At 40.1% G+C, this 16,900-nt stretch overlaps 1 protein-coding gene across 1 annotated transcript; it reads left to right on the top strand.

Annotated features, from left to right (window-relative positions):
• Window positions 1–2,572: 2,572 nt before the first annotated feature.
• Window positions 2,573–16,221, top strand: zgc:154093 (uncharacterized protein LOC777623 homolog). Its single transcript, XM_034115809.1, has 2 exons — window positions 2,573–2,687; window positions 13,457–16,221. Exon 2 carries the CDS (start codon window positions 13,936–13,938, stop codon window positions 14,830–14,832), a length of 897 nt encoding a protein of 298 aa, XP_033971700.1. The 5' UTR covers window positions 2,573–2,687; window positions 13,457–13,935; the 3' UTR covers window positions 14,833–16,221.
• The last annotated feature ends 679 nt before the right edge of the window (window positions 16,222–16,900 follow it).

Raw genomic sequence — 16,900 nt, forward strand, 5'->3', positions numbered from 1 at the left:
TGTATTCAAGTGCTGAACTTAATTACCATTTTGCCACACTTTTTTTTCATTTATTTGTACACTTCTATTCTCTGCTATCTTATACTTCTACTCTTCTACATCATATCAATTTGATCTATTGTGCTACCTCCTTCTTCACTGACAAAATTCAGAAAATTAGACAAGCAGTCAGTGCCTCTACATCAGGTACAGCAAATGTTTTGTCCCTATGTCCACCTAATATCAATTCAAACACCATGACACAATTCCATCAGATTAATGGTAAAAACTTAGAGGACATTATTCAACTTCTGAAATCCTCCTCCTGCTGCCTTGATATTATTCCAACAGGATTTTTCAAAGATGTTTTTCCTTGCATGGCCTCAGATCTACTTCATATAGTAAACACATCTCTTCACTCAGGTATTTTTCCAGAGGCCCTGAAAACTGCAGTCATTAAACCGCTCTTAAAAAAGAATAATCTAGATGCCTCAGTAATGAACAATTACAGGCCAATATCAAACCTGCCATTTCTAGGTAAAATCATTGAAAAAGTAGTATTTCAACAGTTGAGTAACTTCTTGCATTTAAATAACTGTTTGGATGTGTTCCAGTCAGGATTTCGTCCAAACCACAGCACTGAGACTGCTCTTGTAAAGGTCTTCAATGACATCCACTTAAACACAGACAGTGGCAGAACTTCAGTGTTAGTATTATTAGATCTCAGTGCTGCATTTGACACTGTTGACCACAACATATTACTAGACCGACTAGAAAACTGGGTGGGACTTTCGGCAACAGTTCTAAATTGGTTTGAGTCCTACTTAAAGGACAGAAAAAACTTTATTTCTATAGGTAAATACACATCTGAGTTGACAAATATGACATGTGGGGTACCTCAAGGCTCCATCTTGGGGCCTCTTCTCTTTAACATCTACATGCTACCACTGGCTCAGATAATGAAAAACAACAAAATAAGTTACCATAGCTATGCGGATGACACACAAATTTACGTAACAATTTCACCAGGAGATTATGCTCCAATTCAAACACTGAGTAAGTGCATTGAACAAATCAATGACTGGATGTGTCAGAACTTTCTCCAATTAAACAAAGATAAAACTGAGGTAATGGTTTTTGGAGCCAAGGCAGAACGTATAAAAGTTAGCGCTGAGCTTCAGTCTGCAATGTTCAAAACAACAGATAAAGCCAGAAATCTAGGTGTAGTCATGGACTCTGACCTGAGTTTCAACAGTCACATTAAAACAGTTACTAAATCAGCCTACTATCACCTAAAGAACATATCTAGGATTAAAGGACTAATGTCACAGCAGGATTTGGAAAAACTTGTCCATGCTTTTATCTTCAGTAGACTCGACTACTGCAATGGTGTCTTTACAGGCCTCACTAAAAAATCTATTAGAAAGCTGCAGCTAATTCAGAACGCCGCTGCTCGAGTCCTCACTAACACTAAGAAAGTGGATCACATCACTCCTGTTCTGAAGTCTTTACACTGGCTTCCTGTGTGTCAAAGAATAGATTTCAAAATATTGTTGCTGGTTTATAAAGCTTTGAATGGTTTAGGCCCTAAATACATTTCTGATCTACTGCTAAATTATGAACCATCCAGAACCCTCAGGTCTTCAGGGACTGGTCAGCTTTCTGTCCCCAGAGTCAGAACTAAACATGGTAAAGCAGCGTTCAGTTATTATGCTCCGAATATCTGGAACAAACTCCCAGAAACCTGCAGGTCCGCTGAAACTCTTACTACTTTTAAATCCAGGCTGAAGACTTTTCTTTTTGCCGCTGCTTTTAATTGAACTATTCACATCTTAAACTGCACTGTAACTTTTAACTTTTATCCATGTATTTTTTCTTTTAATGTTTATTTTATTATCTTTCCTTTTTAATGACTGATTTTAAATGCCATTTTTAAAATGTCTTCCATTTTTGTAAAGCACTTTGAATTACCTTGTGTTGAAAGGTGCTATATAAATAAACTTGCCTTGCCTTGCCTTGCCTTGCCTTGAAGATATTGATCAGATAGCCTTTGTTACATATTAACTTTTACATCAGTAAAAAAACATGTAATATTGTTAGTGTGATATGATGCAGTCCTGTACTACTAACCTACTCAATAGTAGGGCAGTGTATGCGGCAGCCTGAGGAACAGCAACGTTAAAATGCTCGAACATGTAGCCTATTCATTTGCGATAAAAACGGAATAATACTATTAATTAATAATACAACCCAGAGTTTTTGCATTATGGGTAGTTTTTTAATCTTCAAGTAGCCTACAGTTTTACACTAGAGTACGTTTGTGGTACTAAAGCTATGTATTGTAGGATGTGTACTTGTAGGCTAATGGCATTGTTATACACTGTTGTACAAACATTTGATAAGTAAATTATTACCATTTTTTTGGATACTTGTTACTGTTAGATGACTGAGAACTCATAACGAGCCACAGCATCTTATTTTGAAACTCCTAACCGGATGTTGACCGTGCTCATAGTATTTGATTGGCTACTCTCCTGTGTGTGAGTAGCGGATCCCTGTTGAACTTTCTCGGTGCAGAGCACCAGAGCAGTAATACCCGGCGGTAAGAGGCTTATCCGCCCGGCTGAGCGCTGTGTCGGTTGATTGTAAAACTGAACTCCGGGGATTTTATTCCCGCAGGAAAGACGGAGCGACGCTTCCCTCTTAAGGTAAATGTGAATATCAGGTTATTTTTCGGGCTTTTTGTGGTATTTTCTCCCTGGGTTTAAACGTGGTGAGGGGTCGGTCGCTGGCAGCTGCCTACCTGTTGAATAGACCTACTGCTTTCTATTATGTGAAAAACAAAAAGAGGGAAAACTGACCAGTCTAACTTTTTATCTGTAAACATAATGGCTCCACTGCGCGTGACACTCCCTTTGGTTTCAACATGTGGAGAGAAACATCCAAACATGCTCACTTTACTACACACCTTTTACAGACCTCACCACCAGCTGGGTTTTAGCCAAATAGTATCATCTGGTGAAGCACTAGGTAGCAGGATCATGATTTTTCTCTTGGTGCTGCTCTTATGTGGGACAGTGTAGGATTCATTCAGCCATCCGATGAGCCTTGAAAGGGTCAACATCACCAAATGATCTAAATTCTCATGAGAGTTTAACAGGAGCAGTCCAAAAAATCTAATCAGTGATGAAGGAAATAATACACGTTTTGGAAACGCACCCAGTGACTCACACTACCTGCAGATCTCCAGGAATAAACTCATCCTGGGGCTAAACCCAGAGCAGGTCACAGCAGCGGGCAGGCCGCCAGAGTCCTGCTGTCTGACAGGGAGAGAGAACACAGAGATACAGAGAGGTCCAGCTACACCATGGGACAGTTTGATCTGAAGGAGGACAGATCCAGAGCTCCAGGTGCATCATGCTTATTAGCGGACAGAGGTTTGTGGGAGTCACATTTATTAAAGCCTGTCAGAAAAGGCATTTTATTATCCTGAGTGGAAGTGGCTTTGCTTTTTCTGGATTAGACTAGAAAGAGACAGATTTGTTCCACTCGCACCGATCACTCACCCGGAGAGGGAGTCTCCAGGACAGAGGGCTGATCTCAGCTGCAGTTGCATAACCGAGGGAAAGACAATTCAAAGATGTTTTATTTCTCATCTGTGCGTTTCTGTAGTGGCTACACCTTTTTTTTTATGTTTTTGATTACTTTTTAAACTATTCTAATGAAGCTTGGAGAGAAACAGAGACAGGGGGAGAGATTTGATCTCAAGCCTGTTTACAAAGTAACCCTTTTTTAACGCCCCGAGAGATGAATCAGAGCTTCTGATGACTCAATCATACATTTCCTCACCAGTGTTCTACATGAACATGAACTTATTCTCAGATATTGTGCAGTTTTTAACTGTTTTTATTTGAATAATATATAGATCAAACCAAATCTGGATGAGTTTGATGGAAGATGAAATCAGCTTAACTTTTTTTTGGTAAAAACAAACGGATTAGCAGACAAGCAAAAGGCGTTTTGTCAACAGTCTCCTGCTGTGCGTAATTACGCATGACGAAGGAGAGTGAGAGGATCACAACAATGAGAGGAGCGGCATACTCCGTCTAGTGTCTGTCCTGGAAGATGACAGGGCTCACTGTCTGTCCTGGAGGACACATGTAGCACTAATGGAGCTGAGAGCAGAAACAGATGTCAGGTCAGTGAGTCTCCTCTGAGGCTCATTGCATCATCAGCAGCGTGCCAGTAAAGAAAAGTGAAGCTAAGAGAACACCAATTTTGAGTTATTTAGACACAATTAACACTTATAGTTTCATGTCTTGTTACATAAGAATAGATCATATTTGTTAAGTGTTATTATGGGAGAATTACTATTCTTGTGGTATTACTGCCTTAAAAGGCCCATATTGAGCAGAGCATATTAAGACCCAAACTCATATACAACAACTTCCTTACTTGCAATAAATAAGCACCAATTAGAGGGTTATTGAGGAAAAACTCTCAACTAATGGCTTATTACTTGTAGAATATGGTCATGTAGAATAAGGCATTAATAGGTGTTTTATAATGACTAATAAAGAGCCAATATACTGCTAATATGCATGTTGATGAACAACTAGTTGATGGTTAATTTGTGTACCTTAATATAAAGTATTACCCATACTTTTTACCATGGCTGAAACAAACAGCTTTTTTCATTATTTTTTCAAATAGTCGGTTCGTAGTATTGTCTATAAATGATCAAACAATTCAAAATAGCTAATGACAGCTTCTCAAATTGACGTCTTCAAATGTCTTGTGTTGTCAACAATCCAAATACATTTTGTTTAAATTATATAAAGAAATGCAGAAAATCTGAGACATTTGAGAAGCTGAGACTAAACACTGTTTGGCATTTTTCACAATTTTATCTTGATAAATGAAACATTAAGTCCTCCAAATCGTTGATTATTTTTTCTATCAATCAATAAATCAATTAAACGATTATGACATGACTGCACTAGAACAACGACTACCTTTTTTTAGCTTTGTTTGTACAGTACAATGTAAAATTAAATCGAGTTACAAAACTCATTCGATATTTTTTCCTCCTGAATGCTGAAAATACAATTTCAACATCTTTGGCTTCTCAATAAGCAAAATATGATTCTTGATTCATGGCTTAACTATTTTTAAATATTGTATGCAAAGAAATCTCGTCAATATTTTGAGGGGTGATGGAGACGTGGTTCATCATCATGACTTCAGCCGACAGATTTATGACTCAGCTGTCCTTATTTGGATGAATTATTCCTTAGAAGCATTACAAAGGAAGGTCGCCCACATCCCATCATCCTTCTGAGTCAAACAGCAATTTACCTCAGGAAATTATCCATAAACTGTAACTTCATCAGTTCAACAGAATATGACTCCACCCTCTGAACCAGTTCTGACTGGTTCAAATCTACACTGGTGGTATTTTTACGAGCATTTGCATTGTTATGGTACATTTTTGTGACGTTGTTTTTGTGGACTTTATTGCAGCCGACTGTCTACGTCCTCCCTTCATTAGACAGGGTAGTTTGTTAACAGATGTTTGACCGTTTGTTCCACTCCTTTGCTTCCATTTGTGCGGCATAAATGTTAACTCTAAAAATAGAGCAGACAAGTTAATAAGCATCTTCTCTGATGTTTCTGAGGTCAGGGGATGCGAGATGTTTTCTCATGTTTTGATGGATCATGGGGTTGGAGGGAGAGGCGAGAGGAAAGACTCATTAAGACTCATTATGATTAAAGTTTTTTCACATTTCAAATGTATTGACAATCTGTGATGTTCTGTGAGTTCCAGAGATGAACCTTACTACACGTCAGTGTCAGTGGGTTTTTAATGGATACAACCAGATACGAGTCTCATCCAGTTTTACCTTCTCCTTTTCTGTTTTAGCCCTGAACCTAATACAATCCATTTATAATCTTCACCAAAACATTTTCTACATTTCACCCTATCTCAAGCATGTAAAAGCTAATACCAAAACACAAACATTTTAATGTTATGCTCAGTGGGGGAAATTCATAGTGACTCTTTTTTCTTTTTCAGACAATTAGAGTTAATGGTTACTTTGCATGTTAAGATGTCACATCTTAAACATATGATCATCAATCAGTTAAAGTGAGCTTCACCTCGACCATCTGAAGGAAAAGATAAAGTGTCTACAACCATGCTAGAGATTCTTTGAGCTAAATGCTAACACTAGCATGGTAACTTACACTGACAGTAACTATGCTAACATGCTGAGGCTAAGCAGTTACAATGTTAACCAATAGTAAGGCGTGTCAGCAGCTAACATTGAGGATGCTGGGGACATCAACGTTTGCAGATATTTTGCCATGAACCAAAATTGAGGTTTAGGCGCCGTTTACACGAGGAGAAAACTGCTTGTATCTGCATAGTTTCGCGTGCGTATAGCCCTATTATTTACACGAGGCCGATAGAAACTGACCCCACAAACGATAACGGGTCCCAAGGTGGATAGATTTGCAAACGAAACGCTCTGGGGGGTCAACCGAGTCCGTGTAATCACCTCTATACGAATATTTCCTGAAAAAATAACGATAGCCCCACCTCTCCCCACCTCTCCTGCTCACTGTTGTAGCAACTATCAAAAATAGCTGTGTTAATTAAACGCACAAGGGGTTCTTGAATGAAATAATATTATAAAAGGCAAACCAGAATTGTTAACGCCCAATATACTCCTTAAACAAAATAAACAGAGTCAGATTTCATGCATTGATCCATTATATTGACAATTTTCCAGCCAAACAACACAAACAAAATTAAAAAGTCCGCTCTGCGATACACCAAAATTGTCTTTACTGCCTAATCCAGGCCATTATTGTTCACGAGGACCGGCGTATCCCAGAGGAGCGATCTCACCCGGTGTTTGTAGAGAATATCTCTCTTTCTGAGCGCGTCCTCTCCACGGAGACGTGCTTCTTGGTCGGTCGATGCAATATCCACAGATTCGGTTTCTTTCAGTTAACTTCCCCGTTGCATTTATCCATATGCTGAGGAAATGACTATATCCCGCTGAATACCAGCAATTGCCACACACTTCCTCCTGTCAGTAGCTACTGCTAGTGCTACTGCTACTGACCATGCTACAGATATTAGTGCACAAATATACAGCTCCTCTACCACAACCATCAGCAACAAGTGGACATGGAGAATTACATGAACTACATGTTGCTAAATACACCGCGGGGCATAAACAGAAGGGTAGCCATGGCAACATTGCTGCGGGGCTGCTCCAGGCTGCTCTTCTTCGCTGCTTTTGGTGTATTTTGGCGGAAGTTACAGCGCCACTTACAGTCCCGGCATATGTACTACAGCGTTTCCAGCGGTCTCGTTTGAACAGACACGTTAAATGAAACGAATGCATGTGAACGGAAGACTTTTTTGAATACGCATACTGTGCATAAACGCAAACGTTCCCATGTGAAGGAGGCCTTAATAGAAGGCATCCTAGGATGGAGGTGAAAGGAGCTCCCCCCCCATGGCCACCCCCACGGAGCCTCATCTAATGAACTCCTGCTGGGAATGTTACTTAGCACCTGAATGCTGCAGAACACCCTCAGGACTTTACGTCTGTCTCTGGCAGTCATTTGGTAAAATGTAGTTTGACCTTTTGTGTAAATAGCAGATAGTTTTTTCCCCTTTACTGTGAAGTCTGTTTCTTTAAAAGCATCAGAAGGACCTGAAATGTAAATCTACACTTCATGGCCATCTTTCTTTTCTCTTACCTTCATGTCTTCTTTGAAATGATGTATCGACTTCTGTGTAATATTATCCTCTGCTGTGATGCAATCAGTGCTGCTCAGTTTTGTGGTCTTTTTAAGGAACACTTTTTTTGTTTCCCATGCAAATTAGACTAATGTTCAATCTGTCCCATTTCAAGCAAAAGCTTAGCAACATGAACACCTGGACTGAACTATATCATTCCACTTTGTCCTGGAGGCAGTGTTTCCCTACATAGCAGCATCTGAAGACAGCCTCGTAGACGCTTCAGGGGCTACACGCACGTCCTTCTAGAGACTCAACCTCAAATTCCCTTTATATGTCTGAAACACTTTTTGAAATGAGAAGAAGACAGCTCATGATTCCCTGTTATGATCTCACACTTCATTCCCTTGTGCTTTAAAAAAACACAACTTGGAGGTACTTTTATACTACAACACTACTACTGTTCTTTTTGACTCACTACATGTGTTAGATTACAAAAGTTACTTTCAGATTCACCAAATATAAATAAATAAATGATTATGCATTATTATAAGATAAAAGAGGGTAGCAGGACATACATTGATGTAAGCCCCACCTTTACATGCTGCAACATTACATTGAGGAACAAATTAAAGCATCCGTAAATATAATCCGATATTAGTCAAATGTTCTCAAATGATCCCTTTTGCATATTGAGTTATATTACCGTTGATGCTTGAAAACTATTTGGATGCTAAAAAAAAAGTATTTCTCAGAGTGGTATGTTAATGTGCCTAAGTAAAAGATGTGAGTAGGTTGTTCTTTATCTGTGTGAAGTTCAGAGTCACCTGACTGTGTGAACTTCACAGCACCTCTTCAGATGCCACTGAGACGATAACGCTATGGAAACAAGGACATTTTGCCGCAGTCAGCTGACAACGCTGAGGTCTAAGTTGTATCAGTTTGAAAAGTTACTTTTATTATTATTATTATTTTTTTTTAGATAAGACAGGCTGCCAGAGCAACCCGGTATCACGGCAAGACGTGAACATGTGACGATCTACCATGCTGGGAGACGTGAATATGTCACGGTTTCGTCCCTTCAAACGTGACAGTTACACGGTATTGTTAACATGGCCCAACCAGTGGAGAAATACCCGGAAGTGCCAAGCAAATGCTCTACCGCGCCTATTGGTCGGTTTTTATTGTCAAAATTAGATGTTTTTAATTTATTTTTGAATCGTCACACTCGATTTCGCCAATTTTCTTGTTGCCCTAGCTGGTCGACACCTCTTTTAGCAGAAACAAAGGCTACATTAATGTATTAAATCGATGTTAATCCATGTGTGTGGATCATAGATATAACAAGTCTGACAAACAGGAAGCACTGCCACCAAAACTGAAAACGTGACGTGGATCATAAATATATCAGCAATTAAACAACATCTTACATTTCTTTTCACACAATACGTCTCCTTGCAGTATCAATACTAATTCGGCTGACTTTTATATTTGATCCAATTGGTAGATAGGTTATATTTACACCATAACGGTGCACAGCTGATATAAAAGGACTTGTAGTTTTTAAAGATATTACTGATTTTCTTTGAATATAAGAATGTAAATACTGAGTTGAGAGAATAGTCAGGGGATTTGGGTGATGGGAGACACATCTATGGAATCAGAATTTCAATAGCTTACTGTTTAATGACGGATATACCTTTCTGTCTGTGATGTTTTACAAATCAGATATTAGAAGTAAAACATGTGAAATAATATAGCAATATCCTGTACAATTATGTGAAAACATGAATAAAACTACACATCTTCAGATGTTATACATACACAAGTGTCCTACACTAATAATACAAAGTTATTATGGCTGTGTGTACCTTGTGTGCACCGCCTAGTGGTTAAAGCACGTTATTGAATTAGTTGTGTATATGATATGTCAATAAACCTTAGAAAATCTTGAAATCTTGAGAGGGATGTGCAAAATAGCCATTATATACAGTCTTTAATGAACTATTAGTAGAGAATAACGAGTAATGAATATACTTTATAGGGATCTGCAGATAAATGTTTAGTCTTCTCAAGCAGCAACTATCAAATATCTCTCCTGATTGTTGGCACTTGACAATCAACTTTCCCTGAATTTTACTCAAGTGTAACTAAAGTCTGATTTAAGGGTTGTTTATATTTCACATCATTAATCAGAATCTGCAAAGTAACTAAAATAAATGGAGTGGAGTAAAAATACCAGGTTAACCTCTGAATTGTAGTGGAGTAGAATTGCTGTTTTGTTTAGTAATGGATATTGAATATGGAATAAAGGTTTTGACAAGACCTGGTGTAACAATAATCAAAAAGGACATTAAAAGAGCTCCAGATGTTAATGATCTAAACAAAACAGCACACCTGAAATGTATATTTAAATACTTTATTAAGGGCAGTGAATTCGTTTTTTCTGTATGTTTTTCAAATCAGTGTTATAAGTGTCATAGACAGTGTTACATTGCTATTATTATCCTTAAAATATATGTAAAACAAAACCACTTATGATCTTTTAATGTCCTTTTTGATTATTGTTACACCAGGTCTTGTCAAAACCTTTATTCCATATTCAATATCCATCACTAAACAAAACAGCAATTCTACTCCACTACAATTCAGAGGTTAACCTGGTATTTTTACTCCACTACATTTATTTTAGTTACTTTGCAGATTCTGATTAATGATGTGAAATAAAAACAACCCTTAAATCAGACTTTAGTTACACTTGAGTAAAATTCAGGGAAAGGTGATTGTCAAGTGCCAACAATCAGGAGAGATATTTGATAGTTGCTGCTTGAGAAGACTAAACATTTATCTGCAGATCTCTATAAAGTATATTCATTACTCGTTATTCTCTACTAATAGTTCATTAAAGACTGTATATAATGGCTATTTTGCATATCCCTTTCAAGATTTTCTAAGGTTCATTGACATATCATATACACAACTAATTCAATAACGTGCTTTAACCACTAGGCGGTGCACACAAGGTACACACAGCCATAATAACTTTGTATTATTAGTGTAGGACACTTGTGTATGTATAACATCTGAAGATGTGTAGTTTTATTCATGTTTTCACATAATTGTACAGGATATTGCTATATTATTTCACATGTTTTACTTCTAATATCTGATTTGTAAAACATCACAGACAGAAAGGTATATCCGTCATTTAACAGTAAGCTATTGAAATTCTGAATCCATAGATGTGTCTCCCATCACCCAAATCCCCTGACTATTCTCTCAACTCAGTATTTACATTCTTATATTCAAAGAAAATCAGTAATATCTTTAAAAACTACAAGTCCTTTTCTATCAGCTGTGCACCGTTATGGTGTAAATATAACCTATCTACCAATTGGATCAAATATAAAAGTCAGCCAAATTAGTATTGATACTGCAAGGAGACGTATTGTGTGAAAAGAAATGTAAGATGTTGTTTAATTGCTGATATATTTATGATCCACGTCACGTTTTCAGTTTTGGCGGCAGTTCTTCCTGTTTGTCCAGAAGTCTTCTCATCAGGGCTCTATAAATACAGAACTACGGCAGATATGTCATATTTAATGCAGCCGAACCGTGTATTACAATGCCGTTATGTGATGACTTCCAAAGAGAAAAGCAAGCAAACTCGGAATAAAGTATTATTTTATTTAAAAAAAATGTTTTCGGATTTCACATCAACAGTAGTGCGGTTAACTAAAATGTCTGTGCGGAACAATACCCCCAACCCATAGATCCGTGGGTGAATAATGTCAATCACCACATTACACACATCCCTTCACATTTACATTTTAATTTACATTAAAGTATTTCGTGAGGCCTTCTAAAATGTTTTTAAATATAATTAGGGTTGTAGTTGAAGAGTTTGTAAATTGCGTTGCCTGGCAACGCAATCGCACAACGTCACGTCCGTTAATTCCACATCCACACCTTTATATATACAGTCTATGATCCACACACATGGATTAACATCGATTTAATACATTAATGTAGCCTTTGTTTCTGCTAAAAGAGGTGTCGACCAGCTAGGGCAACAAGAAAATCGGCGAAATCGAGTGTGACGATTAAAAACTTAATTAAAAACATCTAATTTTGACAATAAAAACCGACCAATAGGCGCGGTAGACCATTTGCTAGGCACTTCCGGGTATTTCTCCACTGGTTGGGCCATGTTAACAATACCGTGTAACTGTCACGTTTGAAGGGACGAAACCGTGACATATTCACGTCTCCCAGCATGGTAGATCGTCACATGTTCACGTCTTCCCGTGATACCGGGTTGGCCAGAGACAAACAGGACACTCCTCAGTGCATATAATCATCTCCTCAATAAACTGAGAGGCCGTGAACCCAGTCACAAGAAATTATCACAACACTCTGGTATATAACTGTTTCATTTTCAAACAATGGTGAGCATTCATCAAGGAAACACATGATAATGCATTCACACTTAAAGGTGGGGTAGGTAAGTTTGAGAAACCGGCTCGAGATACACTTTCTGTTATATTCCATGGAATGCTCTTAACATCCCGATAGCAATGAATATCTTAAGTGCTTTGACAAAAAATCCATAAAAAAATATCATCTGTGGAAGCCGTAATACTGTAAAAAGCACGACCAATCATTTTAGCCGGCCCGGCTAAAATAACTGGATGGCCTACCTGCCTGTCAGCCTTCCATCTGTGCACAAACTTATCTCGTGCCCTCATTGGTCATGTGCACGTTCGTGTGTGTTGGAGGAGGGGCTCTATAAGGAAGTGGCAGATTTTTTCCGGCTGTGTATTTTCAAATTCTAGCGATCTCGAGCCGGTTTCTCAAACTTACCTACCCTACCTTTAAGTGTAGCAACAATTGTGTCAGAGTTGTATAAGAATACAAATACATACAATTATTTTATGAAATTTAGTTAAAACATTCCTCAAGACAAAATGCTTCCTCAGGCTACAAAAAGAAAGACATTGTACTTTTTTAGTAATATTTTATTTGGGGAAACATGATGTGTACAGAGACATATGAATACAACACAAATGTAGGTCATTTCCCCCCAAACACCTCCCACCCAGACCTCAGGAAAAGTATTTTAAACGGTTGTTTCCCCATCATCATCAAACATCTAGCTCTCTTGTTGTGAAGGAAAGCACTGCACATTTCAAATGTCAAACCTCTGAACATGAGCACTTGTTTTTGTCTGAAGGGTTAAACACCAAAGGAATGTTTGTGATGGTGATGGGATCATAAGATCACAGAGCCCTCAGGCGAGACCTGACCCATGGCATCCCATAATTCACGGTGTTTGTCTCAGGAAAGAGACTTTGAGATGTTTCACTGATAACAGGCGAGTTGTTGCAGAGGCCCAAACCTTTTAAAAGCAGTCATTTGCGTTTCCACTAACTGAGTGGAGGGCTCCTCTGGGAATGCGTGACCAATGTTCTGCCTGGTCTGACTCACTGTAGGCCTGGAGTCACACACTCTGGGGCGGTAGACCCCTCTCAGCAAACACTCCGGAGTGTTTTCCGTCATATGTCTTCACTGAAAGGGAGGTTGTAAATCTGCCCCCGCCTTCATTCCTCCTCTTCCCCAGACCCTGCTCCTCCCTTCCCCTTCGTCCCATCCATCTCCCCTTCGCCTTTCCTCCCTCTCTTCATCACTCTGACACATTTCTCTCTTGTTTCTCCTCAGATCTCCAGCATTTTCACATCACATTCCTGAAGTTTCTGAAGAGCTCAGCAGACGGGCCAACAGCAGACCACCAGGACCCTTCAGTCTGAGGAGGGATAAAGACAGGAGTGTGTGTTTTCAAGTGAAGTGGCCCCTGTGTTTGCTGGATATGGCTTTTCTGTGTTTGAGAGAAAGACACCGGGACCAGATCTGAGGTCAAGACCTTCCGCCTCCTCCCCTCCCCCCCGGAGTCACATGACAGCGCGAGGCACAACCCGGGGTTGCTATTGCTACCGACTGAAATATTTGTATACTCACTTGGAAAAGCAACACAGACAGGATCTCTCATTGGGAGGGGAACGATCCAGAGGAGCTTCAAAGTGAGTTTGCTTTGTAAGCTGTTCATTTACCCCCCCCCTCCTCTCTACCCACATACACAGAGTGTTCCCCTCCTCTCAGATAAAGAGAAGTTTTCCCTGAATCACCTCAAATCGACCAAAATGCCAGCAAAGACACCAATGTACTTAAAAACTACAACTCCCAAGAAGGGTAAGAGGCTGAGGCTCCGTGATGTGCTCTCAGGGGACATGATCAGCCCCCCGCTGGGCGACGTGCGTCACAGCGCACACGTGGGGCCGGAAGGTGAGGGCGACATGTTTGGAGACGTGGGCTTCCTGCAGGGGAAGATGGGCATGCTGTCGGGGCTGAGCGGGGGGCCGGACGGGCGGTCCCACAGCGTGGAGCAGCGCCTGGACCACGGCCCGGACCCCCACAGCTACGCCTACAATGGCTTCCACTACCAGCACTCCTCCAGCGGCCTGCTGAAGACCACCATCTCCATGCCCGTGTTCATCGCCCACGAGCAGGCCCCACCCAAACCCCCACGCCTCCACCTCGACGACCCCTCCCCTCCTTCCCAACAGAACCACTTCCACCCCCACCAGACCCCCACAGACTCCAGCCACAGACAGCCTAACGGCCACAGCCGCTCGGGCAGCCGCAGCCAGATGTTTGAGAACGGGTTGGTGGGCCGCCTGGCGTCAGAGCCCTGCAGAGACGTCTCCCTCCCCCCTGCCGTCCGCCGGCTCGTCCCCTCCTCCGGGTCCTTCTCGGAGGCCTCCTCTGAGGACTCCATGTCAGAGACCTGCGGGCCCCTGGACAGTCGCCGGGGCCTCAGCCTGGACTTTGATGCCGGCCTGAGCAATGAGGACTTGAGGAGTGAGCGCAGTGACTCGCCCAGCCCCCCCTGCCGCCCGGCCCCTCTCACCGTCTCAGGGGGGGTGTCCAGGTCAGACTCTCTGATGGGGTTGAATCTGGATCTGGGCCCCTCTATCATGGAGGATGTCCTGAGCATCATGGACCGCTACAAGACTGAGGACAACCGCTGTGAGCTGTGAAGACTCTGTGTGCAGATACATCAATCCTTAAAGACTTCATAAAGATGCTAACAAAGGAGACTGCTTAGCAGTGCTTCTGAACATGTATCTGGGCAGATGGAGTGCCTGCCATCCCACAAACTGCCAAGTATTGAAACCCGGTCTGTGTTTTGTATGGGTTGTCGATCAGAAAACATGGGATTAAACAGGCTATTCAGATGTGTCCCCTCTTCTCATGTCCCATGCAGGCTCACTGCACTTCTCAGGAGGGGGGCTAAAGCGCTACAAAGGAGCGTTTCAGACAGTTCAATTCAATTCAATTCAATTCAATTCAAGTTTATTTATATTGCCCAAAATCACAAATCCTATTTGTCTCAGAGGGCTTCACAAGTCAACAAACACAATTGGCAATGTAAAACAATGTAAAAACAAAGACAGAGTGTGAATACAGGTTTATTCAGACAGGCAGTATGAGAACAATGATGTGTTTTGTGAACATTAAAGCTTGTAAATATGTTTTAGTAGAGACCCAATGTATGAACCTGAAAGTGAGCATATGTCCTCTTTGATAAAGGTGAGAAGCAGGTGGACTTTGTTGTGTTGGGACGTTTCTGCCCGATGGACAACAGACAAGGCAGAAGGCTGGTCCTTCAGAGCCTTTAACAAAGCTGAAACTCCTAACCATTTACATTTGAAGATCCACTTCTATCTCAAACACATTCTGTGGACGGAATACTGGCCTCCACCGACACTGCATTGTCTATTACTCTGATTAATGCTGAGCATGTTCTGCTTGGTAATGGTTAACAAATTGCTGACTGAGTAGATGTGTGGAGACGGGAGGACTGGGACGAATCAGCAGCTGAGGACAAAACTCAGGACTCAGCCACTAATGTCTTACAACTACAGATGCTCAAATAACACATTTAAAGTCATACTAAGCTGAACTGCAAACATCATTATGCTCTATCCATATTCTGTCCTTATTCATCTTGCCTGCCTGTTTCAGAATCATTCATATTGATATCTTTACTGGTTTACTGTAATGCTTCAATGCCAGAAGAAATGTGAAGAACTTCTGATTTGACTCTCCTCTTGTAAAAGATGAAGATGTAGGTTCAAATGGTTTCTAAAGTGACATGTGAGAACAGCAGCGCTAACATTTCTTTCTTTCTTTTGATCAGAGGGAAACAGACAGAGCGTATTATTGTAGTTCAACTCATCAAATGTTATTCTGCTGCTTTTAGACCATTTTCAAACATTGGTCTTTCAAACCCCTCCTCTTCTACGTGGTGGCTCCCTGTCGGCCTCCAGCACCACTGTCTGGATATCACAGTATTACTCACATGTCATGTATGCTGTATATATCTATATTACTGTAAATGTAAGAATAAATTGTTATATACTGAGGATTCATGGACAATTATTTTCACACAACCACAAACATAAACACAGACCTTATTGTGCCTGATAGAGGAGGGAAGTAAGTACATTTACTCAAGTACTGTACTTAAGTACAATTTTGACGTACTTGTACTTGATACTTTACATTTTATGCTACTTTGTACTTTTACTCCACTACAAGGTAAATCATGTACTTTTACTCCACTACATGTATTAAATCCCTTTAGTTATTTTACAGATCTGGATGAATGATGTGAAATTTAATCAAGTGTTAAATCAGACTTTAGTTCCACCTGGAGTAAATTCACAAGCTACCCTGCAGTATACAAAGTCATTCAAACTAGCTGCACCTTTACCAGCTTTGAGAACACTTTCATGATCAATCATTATAAAACATATATTATTCTGAAATGGACCAATCTGCACAATCACTACTTGTGCTAGTACTTCTCCCACCTCTGTCTCCTGATAGTAATCAATAATTTATTTAAATTTAAAACAGTATTTTGTTTCTTCATTTTGAAAACAATGGTTGGCAGCCACTCCCTTTATTCTATATTTGTAAAGTGGACTAGAGAAATGTACCCAATACTGTGAAATTCTTAGGTAATTGTACTTAAGGCTATATTTCCATCCAAATGCTTTTGTACTTTGACTTAGTTAACATTCAAACTGCAGTACAAGT

This window comes from Trematomus bernacchii, unplaced genomic scaffold (assembly GCF_902827165.1).
Source record: "Trematomus bernacchii unplaced genomic scaffold, fTreBer1.1, whole genome shotgun sequence".
Classification (NCBI taxonomy): domain Eukaryota; kingdom Metazoa; phylum Chordata; class Actinopteri; order Perciformes; family Nototheniidae; genus Trematomus; species Trematomus bernacchii.